Here is a 20,883-nt window from a genome sequence, read left to right on the forward strand (position 1 = left end):
ATAGCCATATCAAATGTATCTGTTTTTACTCTGAATTTTGAGCCCATGTCACTTAATAAATACCTGTAAAATTAAATATGGCAAAATTTTAACATTTAAAAATATTGGTGATGAGTTATAGATACTCGTATTATTCCTTCAACTTTTCTGTAGGTTTGACAATTTTAATAATAAAATTGAGAATGAAGGAAAAAAGTCATATATAAATATTATATTTTGATACTCGTTCTTAATGAAGTGATTCTATGGTAATGAAGTGTTAGAATACTATAACATACACTTTGAAAACTTATGAATGCTGGCCGGGCACGGTGGCTCACGCCTGTAATCCCAGCACTTTGGGAGGCTGAGGCAGGTGGATCATGAGGTCAGGAGTTCGAGACCAGACTGGCCAAGATGGTGAAACCCCATCTCTACTAAAAAAAATTACAAAAATTAGCCGGGTGTGGTGGTGCACGCCTGTAGTCCAGCTCCTTGGGAGGCTGAGGTAGTAGAATCGCTTGAACCCGGGAGGCGGAGGTTGTGGTGAGCCGAGATCATGCCATTGCACTCCAGCCTGAGTGACAAGAACGAAACTCCATCTAAAAAAAAAAAAGAGAGAGAGAGAAATTATGAATGCTTCATAGTTTCTTAGTCAAGTCTATTATTAATTTCAAATATATTTCTCCTTACATTTTTACAAATATTGTCAGAATTTGACTAAAACTGGCCCTGATTCTTCAATAGCAGCAAGTCAGAAAACACTGGGATTTCTAACTCTGTAGTAATACAGCACACATCTTTATTTTAAAGAACATCTGTGTTAGTCCATTCTCACACTGCTATGAAGAAATACCCCAGACTGGGTAATTTATAAAGGAAAGAGGTTGAATTGACTCACAGTTCTTCAGGGCTGGAGATGCCTCAGGAAACTTACAGTCATGGCAGAAGGGAAAGCAAACAGGTCCTCTTCACGTGGCAGCAGCTAGGAGAAGTGCAGAGTGAAGCGGGGATAAGCCTCTTATAAAACCATCAGATCTTGGGAGAACTCATTCACTATCACAAGAACGGCTTGAAGGTAACCACCCCCATGATTCAATTACCTCCCACCAGGACCCTCCCACAACACATGGGGATTATGGGAACTACAATTCAAGCTGAGATTAGGATGGAGAGACAGTCAAACCATATCAACATCCTTCTGACATACTGAGAGTTAGATTGTGCACAAAGTTAGGGGCATTTTAATTGTTTTCTGGTTGAACTAAATATTGCCATTGACATTGCCTCCTCTCTGTCTTCCAGCATCCCCTCAAATGGTGTAACTCTCTGCAGAGCTTCCTTTTATGCTTTGTAAGGTGCATTGTTTGTGTGATCACAGAGCTAGATTATTCTAATATAGGAGAGGCTGAGGGGTCTTGAGCTCATTTTTCCACCACTAATTACCCTCTGACATCTTGGCTTTGAGGGCCCATGCTTGGGACACTTACCAGACCAAGTTTCAAACAAAGTAACTTTTCAGGAAGTACCGAGGAAGTTAGAACATGAAAGATGATTGAATTGTTGAAATCAGTAAAAATAAAACTATGACTCGTCTTTGCAGTTTCTTTTAGGCCTACTCCTCATTCTTTTTCCTCCTAATTCCTTGTAGATTTCCTTATTAGAGCAAAAGTTACTTTAAAAATCAAAGTTGCTTACTTGTACAGAGCTGATATAAAGATTTCTTTAAATTGGACAAAGGTAAAAACGTGATTTATTTTTGTAGTAATAAGTATTTTCAGTTCTATGATGTGATGCAAATCATGTGGAAAATAATGTATACAAATTCCCTTCTGAGTTGCCATACACTTTCATTTTATAGATTACTGTTGCCATAACGGAACCCAAACATGCCCTTTACATTTCCAATTGACTTTTATTACAATACTCTAGATTTGCTCCCTGCTTTCACCAAGCAAGCTATGTACAATGTACCTTTTAATCCAATTACTAAAAACTACTGAGATCTCATTATTTACAAAGTCTAGATAATTAGGATTATAGTTATCAAGTCTTGTTTGTATCCCCCTAGTAATATATAAATCAGTTTTGAATAATAAGTTAGCAATATGTCTAGTGTGACTCAGTTCTCATGTTTTAATATATATAAATGAAACTGTAATACTCTTTTATGGTAGTGCTTGAAATCTATGTCTATTTATATTATTTTATCCATCATAATATGGAGTGAATGAATGATTATTGAAAACATAAAATTTTCGAACCTGGTGCATGCAAGATATTCTCTGGTTTATTTGTTTGTTATATTTAGAGGTGTGTGAGACTCAAAGTCATTTCAGTGACTTTCCCAGAATCACTTAATTTATGGTAGACCAAACCAGTAGATATATAGATATAGCAGTTAGGATAGATTCTTAAATATCTGAGAAATTATTAATACATCCATAATATAAAGCCATGAGTTAGTAAGCAATACTATAGTGCACACAGTATATTATATATAAATTTCATGCAAAATGGATACTCTTACTTAGGCTATAGAAGGATTTGGGCCAAAGGTACTTCTTTATATCAGCCTCATTTTTTTTTTTTTTCTGAAATCATTTAGCAGATTGCTTTTGACAGGGTTTACAGACTTGGAAATATATGTCCCTTAAGTGATCATTTCCCTTTATTTCTTTTATTGAATTCTTAAAAGTTTTTCAGTTGTGTTGAATTTTGTTTTAATGTTATTCTAGAGCTCCATTAATCTGTTTTGTTTTTTTTTTTTTTAAATTTGATCTCCCTCTGAGTTTTTCTTCTGTTGAAAAAAAAATCCTCCTGTCTCTATTTAGGCAATTACAAAAGAAGTCTGAATAATATTCAATTGTGAGGGTGATAATGACAGTTGTGTGACTAAAGAACATTAACCCAAGGTACACCTATATTTCATTAAGTATCTAGGTCATACCAAAGCATATTGCTAATAGCTCTGTATTATAATAGACTTCAAAGGGAAAAGCAATGTAGGGTTCAACATAAAATATTGAAAATAGTGAAGCATATTTGTAAGGAAATGCAAGTTTTCAATGTCAACACTGATGAATATTTTCTATGAAATCTGACATTTATTTTCACTTTTCTTATCACTGGTTTCTACCACACTTTTTGGTTATTTGGTGCATTTATTAAATTACAATAAAAATCATACAGAAGGCTTCACAATCTTATTCAATTGTATGACTCAGTAGAACTTAGATATTTTCAGTATGCATATTACTATCAGATACATTTTCTCAACACAGTTTTGACTAGATATTCTCTTTTCTAGCACTTATATTGGTCTGCAGACCAGATGTAATAATGAATCAGATTTTCAAAATCTTTCATAATCTGTATAAATCCTGTCTAACTATATTCCTTATTTGTGAGCATAATGATCTTTGTATTTAACTTTATGTTAATTCAATAAACATTTGTTAGAACCCTCATCTTTTTTACCTTTGCCTCTGTATCTTTGCAGTACTAGCCTTTCACCTTGGATGGCTAAAAATAATTTTACTCATTATTTACTGCTTATCCATGAAGGCCTGTTTATTTCATTCTACTCTATACCCACCTTTACAACCATGTACATATAGATTATTGTTTTTTCTTTCTCTGAATTACCATTCCCGTGTATTACTTAACACTTGATTATGTACTTTCCTGAATGGCCTTAAATTTTGTAATACATATGAACTTATCAAAATATTCATTGACTATATATGTAATATATACTGTCGGTATCCTCTGGGGTCTGTGTTACTTCGGGAAAATTTAGTACTGTAAGAAAGTTGAGTGAAGATGAATGTCCTTGGGTCAGGTTCTCGGAAACCTTTAATACGAAAAGATGTGAAGTTTTACTCAGATCTTAAAAATGTCCTGGGATAGCATTCTAAAAGTTTTCTAAGTCTCATGTTTCTGATGAATGCATTTATTTATTTACCTTTTCAAATTATAATGCAAGAATTGTGAATTCATGGCAAGAATTAATGAAGAAGCAAGTAAATAATTTAAGAACTATATAATGTCATGGTATTTTAATGAATACCAATTAATAGGACCGGTTTCTGTATTAATATAATCGATTGGTGTACCTTTTGAAAAGCCTAATACTAATCAGGCATATAACTTTTCTTCAATTACATGTAGCCATGTGGCCATGTGTGCAACACAGTGTAATTTTGATAACTAACCAAGCATGTAATACTTTCAGATCAGATTTGGCATACCTCATTTCTAATTATTATTCTTTCCCAGGAATGTAACCCATCATTTTTTTTAAAAAAGTTACGTTTTATTTTGCCTTTTGCAGCTTAGCTAAAAGTTACTGTAGATTTCATGTAATTTTTCCACACATCAAGTTAGAGTACAAAGAAACAGAAGCCCTGAAAAGCAACCTGGCTTCATTGACATCAGATAAGCTTGTCAGAGATGGGTAATCTAGTCTCCTGGATCCTGATCCAGCGTATTATTTGTCATGCAAGAAAGACTGTCATTTGTTCTGCCTTTAGTGTGACAGAAACATCCATTGGCTGAGTGACTTCAATTACTTTTTGCAAACAAAACCCTTTATGTATCCTAGTAATGTGTTTTTGTTCACTTCCAAAGTCTAAAGTAATGTGTTACATGAGACTATCTGGCAAATTAAAAATAAATTTTTAGATATGCTAATTAAAGAATACCATGTTGTACAATACTGTTTCTGTATTCAAAAAATTCTGGTTAAAAAAATTAGTACCAGACTGCACCAGACATATGTTTTTGAAAGTTATTTTGTAAAATAAATGTATAATATGGACTTTAAAAAAATCTTAATGCCTATATATCATTACACCCCTCCTTAATGCATAGCTAATGCATTAAATTAATAATTTGGGGGTACAATTTTAAGACTTTTTGTATATTTGACATTATGAAAAATATTCTCAAACATGGATGAGATTGTTATCACTAGTTTCTCCCTTCATCTGGTTCCTCATACCATTTACAAACAAGAAAAAGATTGTGAAAAGCTACTGGAATGATTGAAATTGTTCTTTCTAGAGAAAATCTGATTGGAGTATGTTTCACAGGTAGTTTGAAGAATGTCATCACAGATAGAATTTGAGCATGGTCCAGAATTTTGTTTAAACACTCTAATTAGAGTAAATAAAAATTATTTCATATATTATCCATAACTTTGCTCATCTTCTAACGTATTCACAGTGTATCCATTACATTATGCTGTATATTGCCATGCGCCTATTTTTAGGTCATTCCATTCCCCCTCATTTCTTTACAATTTTTGTTTTCTGGTCTGTGTCACTCTTTTCAACACTATTTATCTGACTACCACCTCTACTTCTATTTTTGGCTTATCATCTCTAGTAACTGCTAGTAAAATATATTATTGTCTTTTCAATATTTTAAGCTTTATGTTATAAAAAGTTTTGAAAGTAGGAAGAATAGTATATGGAGTATACTAGTAATAGTTTTGAAAGTAGGAAGAATAGTATATGGAGCCCTTGTGTACAATCAACTAGCTTCAACAATTATCATTCATGGCCATGTTTTTCATCCATTATAACGGGAAGTAAATATAAGGCATGATGCTTTCATCTATAACTATATTAACATGTATATTTTAAAGATAAGATATATATTCAATCTTTAACAATAATCCTTTAATATCTAATGTTCTTTAATGCCAGCAAGATCTAAAATTCATTTATCCTACCCTCATTTCACTGCCTCTCACATTCATGACATCTTTTCTCCTTTCTATATCAAACTTAAAGCCCATGATCAATCATTTCAGCCACTCCATAGTATATACACCTTCAGTCTCCTTGCCCTCCTTTAATTTGTTATACACTCATGGCAGAACCACAGCCATGGCTAAATCAAACTCTGCCTACTCCATTTCTATAGCCTTGCCACCAAACAGGGTTGAAGAATAACTTACAACCACATTGACTGGTCCCATATTAAATTTATGACCTGGTGAGCCCTAAAGCTAACCAGCAACCATATTATATTTTCTTAGTGTATTTTATTTTGTACTCTCCTAGATGACTACATAGTAACCTTTTCCTCAGATCTTTAAAATGTCTTCTAGAATCTTCACTCTAAGTTGAAGACCTTGCTTCCCACTACACTGAGAAAATCAAAGAACTCAGAAGAGAACATCTACAGCACCACTGCCACACTGTCTCCCCCACGAGCATCTGCACCTTTATACTTGGCCCTCTGTCTTCATATAACAGATGATCAGTTACTGGTCTTTACTCTTTGTGCTATGGTTTTATTTTATTTTATTTTATTTCATTTCATTTTATTTTATTTTATTTACTTTTGCACTAGACTCTATACCTTATTGTCTACTAAAAGACATTGTTCCAGAAATTCTCCCCTTCTCCACCTCACCTCCCACCTTCTCTTGCACTATTAATTTTACTCTTTACTGTAGCATTTCATTAGCATAAAGACATACTGTTATTTCTCTCACCTTAGAATATTTTTAGATTCTACATATGAGTGAGATCACGCAGTATTTGTCTTTCTGTGTCTGCCTTATTTCACTTAAAATAATGCCCTCTAGGTTCATTCATTGTAACAAATAGGATAATTGCATTCTTTTTATGGCCGAATAGTATTCATTTATATCCTCCCCCCCCACACACACACACACACATTTTCTTTGTGCATCTGTTGATAGACACCTAGATTGAATCTCTATCTTAACATTATGTTGTACATGATGATTATATGCAATTTTATGTCAATTAAAAAATAAAAAGTACAACTTCTTTTGATTCAGCTCTACCTCCACCTACTGCTCAATTGCTTTGCTTCCAACTATAGCCAAATTAGACAAAAGTGGTTTTCTGTATCTTCAATGTCTAGTGTCTGCCCCAATTCTCTCTTAAATGCCTTCCACTGAGGCTCTTGCTGTTCCATCTCCACTAAAACTATTCTTGGCCTAGCTGTAGGATTGGAACCTCTCAAGTTCACCTTCCTTCTTACAAATGCACTGTCTTTATTGGTGTTCAGGATTCCACCTGCCCTTTGTTTCCTCAATCTGCTTTGCTGGGAATTTTTCTGGTATTAGACTTCTTAACTTGGAGTGTCCCAGGGTTTGATCCTTGGTCTTCCTCACTTTTTCTCTCTTTTCTCTCATACCTTATAATCAATCCATCCACAAGACCTTTAGACTCAAAGATATCCAGTATCTGACCATCTCTTTTCATCCCTGACTCTACCATCCTGGTCCTACACACTATCACCTCCCACTTCTGTTGCCCCAATAGTTCTAACTGGCCTCCCTGTTTTCCATCCTTGCTACCTTTTATTAAAGCCTGTTCTTAACACAGTGGCCAGAACAATCCTTTCAAAACATAACCAGATCATTTTATTACTTCAACTCAAAGTCCTTTAATAGCTTGCAGTCTTATTCAGGAAAAAAAAAAAAAAAAAAAAAAAGGGCTTTTAATGCCTTTAAGACATTGTGATAACTCTCCCATTCTCATTTCATTCCTGCTATCTCCTTTCTGTTTTTTGGATTGCCAGAGCAGAGTTGCTGGTTTCCTCTGCCTACAACAGTCTTCCTGAAGATATCAATGTGGAAAATGTCATTTCCTTTAAATTCTATTCAAAGGACACTCTCTCAAAGAGACCTTCCCTGAAACATTCAAACTCCTCCTGAATTTCCAGGAACCCATGATCCCCTATTCTGCTCTATTTTTTTTTCCCCCAAAAAACCTATAGCTTGTTACATAATTGACTTATGTATTATCTTTATTACTTTTTATGTCTTCCCCCAGTAAAATGTAAGGTTCATAAGGGCAGGATTTTGTTCTTCTTGCATGGCCCATAGTAGGTGCTCAATAAATATGCCTGGCACATAGAAGGTGGACAACCACTTAAATGATTTTTCCCCTTCTTCTAGCATTATTTTACTTTCATTCCAACAATCAACACAGACTCTACATCTTAGGGACCTGTTCTTTAGGGCATTTTCCTTCTCAATTATATCACCTTTTTAATTCACTTTTTTTCTTTTGCTTATATTATCTGTTAAACAATTTTAGGCAAGTTCATTTGGCCCTTAAACAGCATGGGTGTGAACTGCTTCAATCCACTTATTGCAGATTTTTTTCAACTAAACATGGATAAAATACCCCAGTATTTAAGGGGCATGAAACTTGCATATATGGAGGTCCTGCTTTCCATATACATGGGTTCTTCAGGGTTGACTGTCTACTTGAGTATGTGCAGATTTTGGTATATGCAGATGTCCTAGAACCATTCCCCCAGTAAACTGAGGAGCAACTGTATATTTAATTTTTTGGTCTTCAAATCATCTTATACTCTTTCTCCATCTTTCATCCTTTCCTAGGTATATTTCTATTTCTAGAATAGTTTTTTCTCTGTCTCACTTCCCCTAAGACCTTTATTCTTAACAACTATTCAAAAAATCCTACTTTCCCCTGGAAATGTCTCTTAGAAAAATAGTAACACTGGTTTCCACCTTGTCCTGTTTGTCTACCTTATGGGCAGTCTTGAAATCCATGATTTGGATTCCCCCATTTTTCAAAATCTTACTGAAATGCAGATTTCCTTTAAATTAAAGCTAATATGAAAATGACTTAGTGTTACAAATCTGCATATAGTTATTTGCTTATTTTAATATGGTTTTATCTTCCATTTTAGAAAATGAAATGAATATTTGTATATACATATATATTATACATCTGTACATTTGTGCATTTGATTTTTTAAAATTTTATCTGACCTTTACTGAAAATAAGCAGTTTCTTAATCTTTCTCTATCTAACATTGTTTCATATTCTTTTCTTTAACAGGTCATTGCTTTAGTGATGGATATATTTACAGATGTGGACATTTTCAAAGAAATAGTTGAGGCATCAACTCGAGGAGTATCTGTTTACATTCTGCTTGATGAGTCCAATTTTAATCATTTTCTAAATATGACTGAGAAACAAGGTTGTTCAGTTCAGCGTCTCAGGGTAAGAATTCTGTGTTTTTTCCTCAAGTAATTTGTGTGTCATTTTCAACTCAGTCAAATGTAAGGCATATTAAGGTAGATGAATATAAAAGTTAAAAAGAAAAAAAAGTATACATATTTAAGGTTAAGGAATGACTGATCACAGAAAGGTCCCTGTACTTTTTAGAATGTGACTGAAAGCACATCTTCATGAGAGTGTGTGTTTGTTTGTTTATTTGTTTTTGAGAAGGAGTCTTGCTCTGCCTCCCAGACTGGAGTGCAGTGGTGCAATCTTAGCTCACTGCTACCTCCACCTCCTGGGTCAAGCAATTCTCCTGCCTCAGCCTCCCGAGTAGCTGGAATTACAGGTGCCCACCACCGTGCCCGGCTAATTTTTTTTTGTATTTTTAGTAGAGATGGGGTTTCACCATCTTGGCCAGGTTGGTCTTGAACTCCTGACCCTTGTGATCCACCCACCTCGGCCTCTCAAAGTGCTGGGATTATAGGCATGAGTGCCGTGCCCGGCCTTCATGAGGGTTTTATATTGTGCTTTTACTGATTAATATTTAATACATCAGTTTTGCATGCACGGCTTTGAAACCAGTGACTCACAAGCGTCTATGGTTCAGCATGTATTGCTTATCAGAATCATTTTGCGTAGTATTTTCTATTACTTTTGACTTTTTAAAAGAAAGGTTAATTTTTATTTTAGTTAATTTATGATCAAGGCATTATAACCCAAAAAGGTTTTTTATACTCAGAGCCTGAGTGATTTTTGATGCCATTCTGTGTAAATGTAAAGTGAAGTCTCCTATTTAAGCTGTGTTGAAACGTATATTTTAAATGATTATTTTCCTTAGGATTTAATATTTGGGAGTTTTTTAAAAATTACCTGAAGTAATTTTTTTTATATTAAGATTATATCATGGGTTTTAGTTTTCAAAATATTCTTTTCCTACCCATAATGTCTGCTTTTTATTTATATATAATTCTAGAATATTCGAGTGCGAACAGTAAAAGGCCAAGATTATCTTTCAAAAACGGGGGCAAAATTCCATGGAAAAATGGAACAGAAATTTTTGTTAGTTGACTGCCAGAAAGTGATGTACGGTTCTTACAGGTAAGATCATTGTGTTTAACTTCAGTGTTATCAATCATTTAGATGATTTATTAGTTTCAAATTTTAACATAATCAGTTAAACTCTTTCTTAAAAGTTAAAAAAAAAAAAAAAAAGAGAGAACACTTACATGGGAGATTAGAGACCTAGGTTTGAGTTATGAATCTGCCACGAAGGAGCATTAAGATCTTAGGCAAATCATATAACTTCCTTGAGCTTCAGATTCTTCATCTAGAAAATGAAGACATTGACCAATATCTAAGGTTCCCTACACCTCTATGGTACTACAAGTGGTTTTGCTCCTTATGGAAACATTACATAGTATGAATTTAGTTACAATTGTTTGTGAAAGCATAAGTTAGTTACCACTTTAAATAATCTGGTAAATGGATTTTTCTTATTTTGTATTCTTAAGAATCTGATCAAAGCAGAACTGGCAGCCCAGTCTGGGTGAGGCTGGCTCCAGAGTGTAAGCCTGCCCTAATATTCTTTTGTAAATAAATCCCCTGGCTTCAGTCCTGAATCAGATATAGAGTGAGGCTACACAAACAGGCAGATAAAAGCACCAGCAAATACCCATGAACTGCCAGGTCACTGAGGCAGGGTAGATTCATTATTAAAGACTGAGGGAAGAATCCAGAAGAGCTATGGATGTGAACACGACTGTGTAAGGCGAAACCTTTGTCTCCTGTCTTAGCAACAGAAAGCGCATGAGAAGGAAGTATCACATTGAGATGAGTTACTTTATATGGTTGCACTTTAGTTTCCTCTGCTATAAAATGAGGGGAATCATAGAACTGGCCTCATGACATTGTTGTGAGGATTAAATGAGTTCATGCATCCCAAACCCCTAATGTTAACTATTATTTTAGGACTTGATTTGCTACTTTCTGCTAACCCTCTCTTTAAGCTCGGGACCTTTTTAAAAAAAAAAATGTTGTTTGGAGTTCGAAATGAAAACATATTAAGAGAGAAAATACAACTAGTGCTTGAAATTAGTGAGTCCTTTTAAAGATTCATTATATGTGAATATATTTGTCCAGACCCACTTGGTTTTAGAGAGGTTTTAATTGAACTTTTAATTAAAATTGAGAGTTCACTTGAGTTATAGAATGATTGTTATTTAAGTTCATCACAATTAATAGTTTCTGTGGTTATTATTTAAGTTTTAAGATTGTCTTTGACAGTAAATTTACCTCAACTTTGTTTTGCTGCCACTAGATATTAGTAGTTCCTAGTGTTGCAATGAGTGTAGCTGAGCTACTTTTGATTAATTTAGGGGAAAATCAAACAACAACAATGACAAAAAAAATTATATATCTGTATCTCTCTGTCTATATCAGAAGCCAGAGGCAGAATTTAAGTTACTATTTATGATAGTAACTATGGGATTCCTAGGACCATGGATTATAAAAATTCATCACAACTCTTAACTAACACCCTCTGTGTTATCTCAAGTTCGTTTTAAATACATTTCTTTAAATAATTCATAGTTGTCAATCATTGTCCTTTTTATTTTTTTGACATTATCGTGGACCTTTCCTATTGCTAACAGTATTCGAACAGGATGTGGTAGACTAGTTATGAACTAGTTATGAACTAGCTTGTTTACAAGTGAATTTCCTTTTGGTTTAAAAACTGCCTTTGTCCCTCATATTCTAGTATTGCTATTGTTTTCCTCATAGGCGAGTTGAAAATGCCTTCTTCTTTAATTCAGTATTCTTTGCCGTGGGATATCATTGGATTCTAAACTGCTCCCGTTCCTGGAGAGGCCCAGAATCTGTATTTTCCACAATTACACATTGTGTGGCAGCTCACTCACATGGTGATGACTTTATCAGGAAAGCATGAGGAGTTTTTCCATAACATGATACTAACATTGATGAATGTTTGATAAACCATTGTCTATAAATCAGACTGAGAGATAATTGTATAGGCTTTTTCATTTTTAATCTCATGAGCTCGATAAAAAAGTTACTTTCAAAAGACAAGTTGGCTGATGTTGGCACCTCTCAGGTTCCATTTTTAACCACACATAAAAATCATCACAGTTGAGGTCCATGCTGCAACTATTTACACTCGATGGACTTATTTAAGCTGCCAGCCAGGAACTCGGAATTTTTAAGTCAACTTCATGACTAATGTCTGACAGTGTGTGTTTAGTGGAGCTGGGAGTAGTTAGTTTTTTTATCCATCAAAATATTTGTACACTTTTTAAAAAAACCAAATATTACTAAAATATATGCAGTACAAAACAGTGATTTTTGTTTTCCATCTCTAGCCAACTCGATGCAGTTGCTCAATTCTTTTAGTTGGTTCTTGTGATATTTATTTCATCCCTTAAATAACATGATTATGCTATTCTTGTTTGATTTACCAATTTCATATGTTATCTTGACTTTTTATTTTTGGAGAATTGTATTTCCTACCTACTATTCCTTTTTGTCTGCATTATAGTGTTATCACAGTTTTTGGTTAAATGAGAAGTCCAGGTCTACATTATTGAAACTTTGTCAAAATGGATCACTGATGAGCCATAGAGTGATATATGTTTCTTTTTTCAAAACCAAGTTAATAATGGCCATTTTGTTTTTATTCATTGTCTTTGTTTTCTATTTATTTATTGCTACTTTTTTCTCCAGTTGACCACACAGATTTTGCAACACATGAATGACTTTCCCAAATGCTCAGTTACAACCAACCATCTATGACATCCCATCTGAACTAGCAGGTCCTTAAATTGGAAGCACACCTGGGGGCCTGATATTTTTCATATTTCTAAGTGATTTGATCCATGATTTCTTAAATCCCATATTTCATCATTTTGTTTCTAAGTCTCCATTTTTCTCCCAAAATTGCTCAAGGACTTTTAAGTTTAAAAAATTTATAATTCTAGGTCATTTATGGCTTAACTTGGGATGGAACTCTAAGTTGAACCATTTTTCCTCCAGATTGGTAAGGTATTGCCCCGTAATCAAAGTTGCTGCTGAGAAGTTTCAACAATTTTTATTAGTCACATTTTTTTCATGCAGCCATTTTTTCTTTCTTGAACCTGTCAGGATTTCCCTTTTTTCCCTATTCGTTTGTTTTTCTTTTTTCGAGTTTCTTGAGGCATAAAGTTAGGTTGTAGCGTGATATCTTTTAGCTTTTAAAAAAATGTTTTATGGATAGAAATATGTGTACATATGGTATAGGTCATATTTTTCATATTTTATCATATGCATAGACTAGGTAATGGTTAAGTCAGAGGAGATCTTTTCACTTTTTTAATATATGTATTTACAGCTATAAACTTCCCTCTTAAGAGTGCTTTTGCTACATCTCATAAATTTTGATATCTTGTGTTTTTATATTCATTTGTCTTAAGATATTTTCTAATTTCCTTTGTGACTTCTTCTTTGACTCATTGGCTATTCAAAGTTGTGTTGTTTACTTTCCACATATCTGTGAATTTTCCAATTTTCCTTGTACCGTTGATTTCTAGTTGTTTTCTGTTGCAATCAGGATAAGATACTTTGTGTGATTTAAATCTTTAATTTGTTGAGGTTTGTTTTGCCCAACCTGTGGTCTATCTTGGAGAATGTACCATATGTACTTGAGAAGAACGTATATTTTCTGCTTTTGTCAGGTGTTCTCTATGTGTCTGTCAGGTGCTGTTGGTCTGTACTCTTGTTCAAGTTGTCTGTGTTCCTTTTCATCTTCTGTCTCATTGCATTCATTATTGAAAGTGGAGAATTGAAGTCTCCTACTAATACTGTGTTGCTGTCTGTCCCCTTCAATTCTGTTAAAGTTTGCTTTGTATATTTCGGAGCTCTGAGGTTTGCTGCACAAATACTTATAATTGTTATATCTTCTTGGTGAATTGACCCCTTTTTCGTCATATAATATTCTTCTTTATCTCTTGTAAGTTTTTTTATTTTAATTTAAAGCCTGTTTTTCCTGATATTTTTATAGCAACTCCTGCTCTCTCTTTTGGTTACCAATTGCATGGCATATCTTTTTTTATCCTCTTACTTTTAGCTTATGTGTGTCCTTAGATCAAAAGTGAGTCTCTTAAAGATTGCATATATTTGGATACTGTTCTTTTTAATCCATTCAGTTAATTAAAGTCTTTCAATGAGGTAATTTAATTCATTTACCTTTTAACTAATTACTAATGGAGAAGGACTTACTATTGTCATTTTTTTTCCGTATGTCTTTTAGCTTCTTTGTTCTTCTTTCCCTCTTTTACTGAAGTTTTTTGTGTTTTGTTGTTGTTGTTTTTGCACATATACACATTGATTATCATCTCATTTCCTTTTGCGTATATTCTAAAAATATTTTCTTTTCAGTTATCACTGGCATTACATAAAACTTTTTTTTTTGTTGAGACGGAGTTTGACTTTCGTTGCCTAAGCTGGAGTGCACTGGTGCGATCTCGGCTCACTGCAACCTCTGCCTCCCAGGTTCAAGCTATTCTCTTGCCTCAGCCTCCTGAGTAGCTGGGATTACAGGTGTGCACCACCGCGCTTGGCTAATTTTTTGTAGTATTAGTAGAAACTGGGTTTCACCATGTTAGCTAGCTGGTCTTGAACTCTTGATCTCGGGTGATCCGCCCACCTCAACCTCCCGAAGTGCTGGAATTACAGGCATGAGCCACCATGCATGGCCTTACATAAAACATTTTAAAGTTATAGCATTTTATTTTAAACTGATAACTTCAATCACATATGAAAACTCCATTCCTTTGTAGCTCTACTCCTCACTTTACATAACTGTTGCAACAAATTACATATTTATATATTGTATAGCAATGAACACAGATTTAAAGTTACTTTTCATATTTTTCACATTTAAATTCTACGAACCACATCTGCAACAGTAGAAGTCACTTCGTTTGTTTACATATTTACGTTTACTGGAGAACATTATATTTTTATAAGGCTTTGTGTTGCTCTCTACCATCCTTTTATTTCAACTTAAAAGATTCACTTTAGCATTTTGTGTACAGTAGATCTAATAGTGAACTCTCAGATTTCATTTATCTGGGACAGTCTTAATTTCTCCTTCCTTTTGAAGGACAGTTTTGCTGGATTTTTGGTGTTTTCAGTGTTTTTCTCATAGCTCTTTGATTATATTTTCCTGCTTCATTGTAGCCTGCAAACTTTCTGCTGAGAAAGTCGCTGATAGTCTAATGGTAGCTCCCTTGTAAGTGACAAATCACCTTTCTTTTGATGCTTTCAAGACTTTCTCTTTGTCTTTGACTTTAAACAGGTCTGATTATAATGTGTCTTGGTATAAATTCTTTTTGAATTTATCCCAGTTTGAGTTCTTTAAAATTTGTAGGTCAATTTTTTTTTTTCCTCAGACTTGGGAAGTTTCTGTCCACTATTTCTTCAAATAAGTTATCCGCTTCTTTGCCTCTCTTCTTTCTGAGCTTCTCATAATGCATACATTGATAAGCTTGGTAGTTCTATAAATTTTTTAGTATATCTTTGCTTTTCTTCATTCCTTTTTTTTCATTTTGCTCCTCTGACTCAATTATATCCATGACCTGTCTTCAAGTTTATTCATTATTTCTTCTGCCTGATCAAGTCTGCTGTTGAATCCTTCTAATATTCAGTTATTTTATTTTTCAGTTCCAGAATTTCCTTTTAGTTCTATTTTATAGTTTATCTTTGTTGATATTCCATTGGTATATCATTTTCCTGATTTTGTTTACTTGTCTGTGTGTGTGTGTTGTTGATGTTTTTGTTTGTTAGTTTTTGTTTGTTTTTAGCTCATTGAGCATTTTTATAATAGTTATTTTAAATATTTTATCAGGCAGCTCATAGATCTGTGATTTTTTGGAGTCAGTTTCTGGAGTGTTATTTTATTTCTTATGATTGGGCTGAGTTTCCCTGCTTCTTCATATGCCTTGTAATGTTTTACTAGTATTCAGGCATTTTAAAAATAATCAGTCACCTCTCCCAGTCTTTATGAACTGTCTTTGTTTGGGGGAAGAACTTTATCATTCAGCCCAGACGCAGATTCTAGGACCTTTCAGATCTTTTCTGACCTCTTGTTCCCTTGGTGTCTGCCCATGGAACTGCAGGTTTAACATGCTGCTTACCTCTATTTTCAATGATTTCTAAACTCTGGTTCCAATCCTACCAGCACTCAGGCAAGATAGAAGCCAGTCTCTTGGGCTGCACTGAAGACAAGCCAGAATTATGATCCATAGTCTACTCTTCTGTTTCCATCCTGAGGGAGGACCCCCAATCTGGGGGCTGGGAGAAAAGTTTCCCTCTGTTTGCTTCATGCTATACCATATGGGGGAGGAATAGGAATGAGCATGCCAAACATCACAGGTTTTCCAACCTGTTTGGCTGGAATACAATGTTCTGGGTGCTCTGTCTTTGCAATTAGTCTCTAGCGTTTCACAGAGGTGTTCTGTTTCACATATTGCTGTTCACTTAGTGTCTCTCTGGGGTAAGTAGAGCCTGTAACTTTCTAATCTGCCACTTTACTGACCTTGTGTTTGTGTTTTGGGAAGTATTTTTATTTGTGGTTTGTGTCTGTTTCTTCTAGGTGCCATTTTCCAGTTTGTTTTGATCTCTGATTGCATCTAAGCTCTTAAGCTTCATAAGCTGTCTTTGAAACTTGCTTTATTCATCTGTTAATCTTTGCTATGTGTTTATATTTAAGAACGAGGGATTGTAAAGCTGATTAGAAACTGAGCGGGGAAATGCTTATCAACATTTGAGTTTACAGCTGAATGATAGACTGGGGTCCTGGCAACTTTACAGGAGGATCCCTAACTATCAATATAAACATCACTTATCTGGGGTTTTTCAATGTTTCCAGAGAATAATCTCTTTCTCCAAAAGATTGTCAAAGGAGATGGAATTTGGAACGAAGTCAGAATATGATCCTAACTGAAGATACTCTAGAAGCAGAATGGGGAAGAGAGCTGAGGGTCTGAAAAGCCTCATTCTTAGCTCACCTTTATCCCAGTCGTGAGTTGTTTAAAGTTTCTGAGTTCAGACTTTCTCTGGATTGGTTTCTGCTAAAGTAAACCTTAGGATTTCTGAAAGGCATAACAAGGAGTGCTTCATGGGAAAGGAAAGAGTAGGAAACCTGGAGGCCCAACTGCTCTGTATGGGACTTTCAGTCAATCTTCCTGTTTCTCTATTTTCATGACCTTTCTAACCCACCATTTTTATTACCTTTTGATCCAATGTTGAATTCATAGATTCTGCTGGGCCCACCTGGCTTATTCTCATTGGTGCTCACCTCATGCAAACTTCCTTTAAGTCAGCCACCACTTCTCCATCAGATTTCTCTATTCTAAACTTGTATTAAATACTTTCACTTGCTACTTCCCTTTTCCCTTTTCTATCTTTTTAGTAGTGTGTAGGGAAGAAAAAGAAATAAACATGCATGATAATCCGGATTTAATGTAAACCTTTTAAGTTTTCCACCAACATAAACATCTTTGCCTTTTAGTCTTATTTGATTTTGAAACTAATAATTCATTTATATTGTCATTTGTTTATTTACAACTAATGTTTTTAAGTGTTTACAATATGCCAAGCACCATTCTTAGCACCTAGGAATACAGTCCTAAATAAGGTATACAAGATTGTTGAGCTAAATTTTATTTTAGTGGGGCATTGGAGATAGATGATTAACAAAGGGAGAACATGCAATGAAATGTCAGATAGTGGTAATGGGGTATTGCATAAATGAAATCAGGAGAATATGATAAAGCATAATCAGATGGATACTTTGAATAGAGTGATCATAGATGTATTCTAAGAGCATGTCAGCCCAGGACTGTCAGAGAGAAGAGATGTATTGAAGAGGGAACAATAGATAAAAGATCCTGGAGTAGATATCTGGGGGATAAGCAGAAAGGCCAATATGGTAGGACCACATTAATCAAGGGAAGAGCTATCCGTAGTAGAATTGGAAAACAAGCAGGGGAGGAATTATCTTAGGCCAGGTAAGGAGTCTAAATTCTTTTTTAAACAAAATAGAAAGTGCTGTGTGGAAGTGTGACATGGCCCAATTTGTTTTATGCAAAGATCACTTCTGCTGTTCTGTTGATTGAAAAATGAGCAAATGAGGATGCTAAGAGTCAAATTAGCTGATAATGCTAAGACTAGGGTGATAGTGGGATAGGATTGATTTGTGAGAGGTTTTGCAAGCAGAGTCAACAGGACCTTTTGGTTCTGAAAAAGAGGGTATTCAAAGATGGCTGCTTGTTTCCTGTCTTGATCACCTGAAAGATGGTTGAGTCACTGACTTAAATAAGTAATACTAGGGAAGAAATAGGTCAGGGAAGGAGGAGTGCTAGATGACAACTTACGAGTCATACATGTTAGGTTTGCAAGGCCCACTAAAATTTTGAGTAGAGATTGAACACTGATTCCAGAGATGAGGAAGAGGTCAGCACTGACAATACAGACTTGGTAGTTAATGGCATAGAAATCACCTATGATAACAGAGGAACATAGAGATTCATTTCCAAGCCCCAAAGCATGTCTGTAGGTTTTCTTCCTGTTGCCTGAAATGTTTTTACAATATTATTTTCTGATTTACTATACCAGGGAAACTTTTCCAATTGCCACACATTCATCAATACCAGTATCTTCTCAGTTTCCTAACCTCAACACTTGGAAGTTGTTTTTATTTAATAACGTATAGATATTCTTTTGACATGACATCTTTTGGTTCTTTCTTCTTACTACTGGCTCAACATTTTCACTCATTATTCCAATTTCTACTTTGGTTGGGCTCTTTTAAGTCTATACTGCAATAGTACTACAAATAGCTGCTGGAAAAAAATAGTTCCTCAGACAGTTCTTTCTATTATAATTTATCCAAATTTGGAAACAAATTCTATGTAATCAAACTTTCTGTTTTGTTTTCAAGATTTTCCCCACTAGTTCATCAGTCTCTTATATGGCTTCTTTGCTCCAGCTATATATAGTATGTTTTCTGTGTTCAGCTAGAACATGACCCTTACTGCATTCTTCCCTTTTCCATATTACTCCCTCCACACAAATTGTCTTCCCACATCTTTTGTGTCTGAACTGGGAATCTAGTATTTATCAAAATATTGCAAAACTTCACTTTCTTCATGGATTTCCTCATACTTGATAGTTGACTGTTCATTCCATTACTTGCTGTTTCTAATATTTTGTATTCATACCTTTAGTCAGATTGAAAATTTATTTAATTACTTACTTTTGTACCGTTTCTTTTAAGTCAGCCCAGTGGCATAATCAATATTCCTCCTATATCATGCTTCCTGTAGGCATGCTAGATAAAATTAAGCATATCCAAATAAGAAGTTTCTTAAATTACATGCTCCTGTGTGTGATATGTAATATTTTATATATTTTAAATGTTTGCACATTATTTTAATTATTTTTTCTGCATTTTTTGTCCCCTTTATAGAAATAAGATGCTTCAATGTGGAGAGTGTCTCTTTTTTCTTTTGTATTAATCCCCATTGTGTCATATACATTACTTGATGCATAGCATAATTTATTTTTCAGCTCAGAGACTGTGTATTAAATCATTAGATTTTCAAAAATGAGGTTTAAAATTTGATATGAAGTTTAAAGATAGCTGTTACCTCTAAACTCTAGGAAAGAAATTGGAGCTTCCATAAAATACTATAAAGTCATATAAACATTAATTTCCTAAAAATTGTATTTTATATTAAAAGATCTTGATTGCCATTTTGACTGGCATGGTTTCTGAGGCCTACATTTACTAATACTGTGTACAGCGAGTACAGTGAAGTCTGCTCTTTAATGATTGAGGCAGCTGGCCACAAATCCTGTTTACAGCTCTTGGCATCCTAAATTACACTTATTAAGTAAACCACACAGAGATAGCAGTCTGAAAACTTATAGACTCTTAAAATAAATGCATTAGCACAGCTGTATCTTACATTATATCATGTTAGAGCTATAAGGCATTGTAGCTATTATGCTGTCCGTATCCTTACGTTGGACACGAGGAAAGTGAAGCCCAAGCTCATGTGTCTACAATTCAGCAGAAGCCAGGCCTCTCGACTTTTTCTCCAACACTGGCTTTACTGCATTCTGCCAAGATGGTATATATGAAATATAATATCAGTTTTTATGCCACAAAGTTTTGTATACTTGCAAAATACACAGCAAGTTTTTCTTTATTTTTTTTAATGTTCTATTTTATTTATTTATTTCTTTAGCGTTTGGGGAACAGTTGGCTTTTGGTTACATGAATAAGTTCTTTAGTGGTGATTTCTGAGATTTTGGTGCACCCATCACCCAAGCAGTGTACACTGTACCCAATGTGTAATCTGTTACCCCTCACCCCTCTCCTACCCTCTCCTTCTAGTCATTATATCATTCTTATGACTTTGCATCTTCATATCTTAACTCTCACTGATAAGTGAGAACATACAATATTTGGTTTTCCATTCCTGAGTTACTTCACTTAGAATAATGGTCTCCAATTCCATCCAGGTTGCTGCAAATGCCATTATTTTGTTCCTTTTTATAGTTGAGTAGTATTCCATGGTATATATATACCACATTTTCTTTATTCACTTGTTGGTTGATGAACATTTAGGCTGGTTCCATATTTTTGCTGCTGCAAATTGTGCTGCTATAAACATGCATGTGCAAGTGTTTTTGATAAAACAACTTCTTTTTCTCTGGGTAGATACCCAATAGTGGGATTTCTGGGTGAATGGTAGTTCTACTTTTAGTTCTTCAAGGAATCTTTGTACTGTTTTCCATAGTGGTTTTACTA

The 20,883-nt window shown here is 34.5% G+C and overlaps 1 protein-coding gene across 2 annotated transcripts in view; it reads left to right on the forward strand.

The window, feature by feature from the left end:
* LOC101014505 (protein FAM83B) overlaps nucleotides 1-20,883 on the forward strand; it is a 96,377-nt gene that overhangs the window by 70,984 nt on the left and 4,510 nt on the right. For both annotated transcript variants that reach the window (XM_003897758.5, XM_021937393.2), the window contains 2 exons: nucleotides 8,847-9,011; nucleotides 9,985-10,109. In XM_003897758.5, the coding sequence (XP_003897807.4) occupies nucleotides 8,847-9,011; nucleotides 9,985-10,109 (290 nt within the window). The remainder of the gene's footprint in view (nucleotides 1-8,846; nucleotides 9,012-9,984; nucleotides 10,110-20,883) is intronic.

This window comes from Papio anubis, chromosome 6 (genome assembly GCF_008728515.1).
Source record: "Papio anubis isolate 15944 chromosome 6, Panubis1.0, whole genome shotgun sequence".
NCBI classification, from domain to species: domain Eukaryota; kingdom Metazoa; phylum Chordata; class Mammalia; order Primates; family Cercopithecidae; genus Papio; species Papio anubis.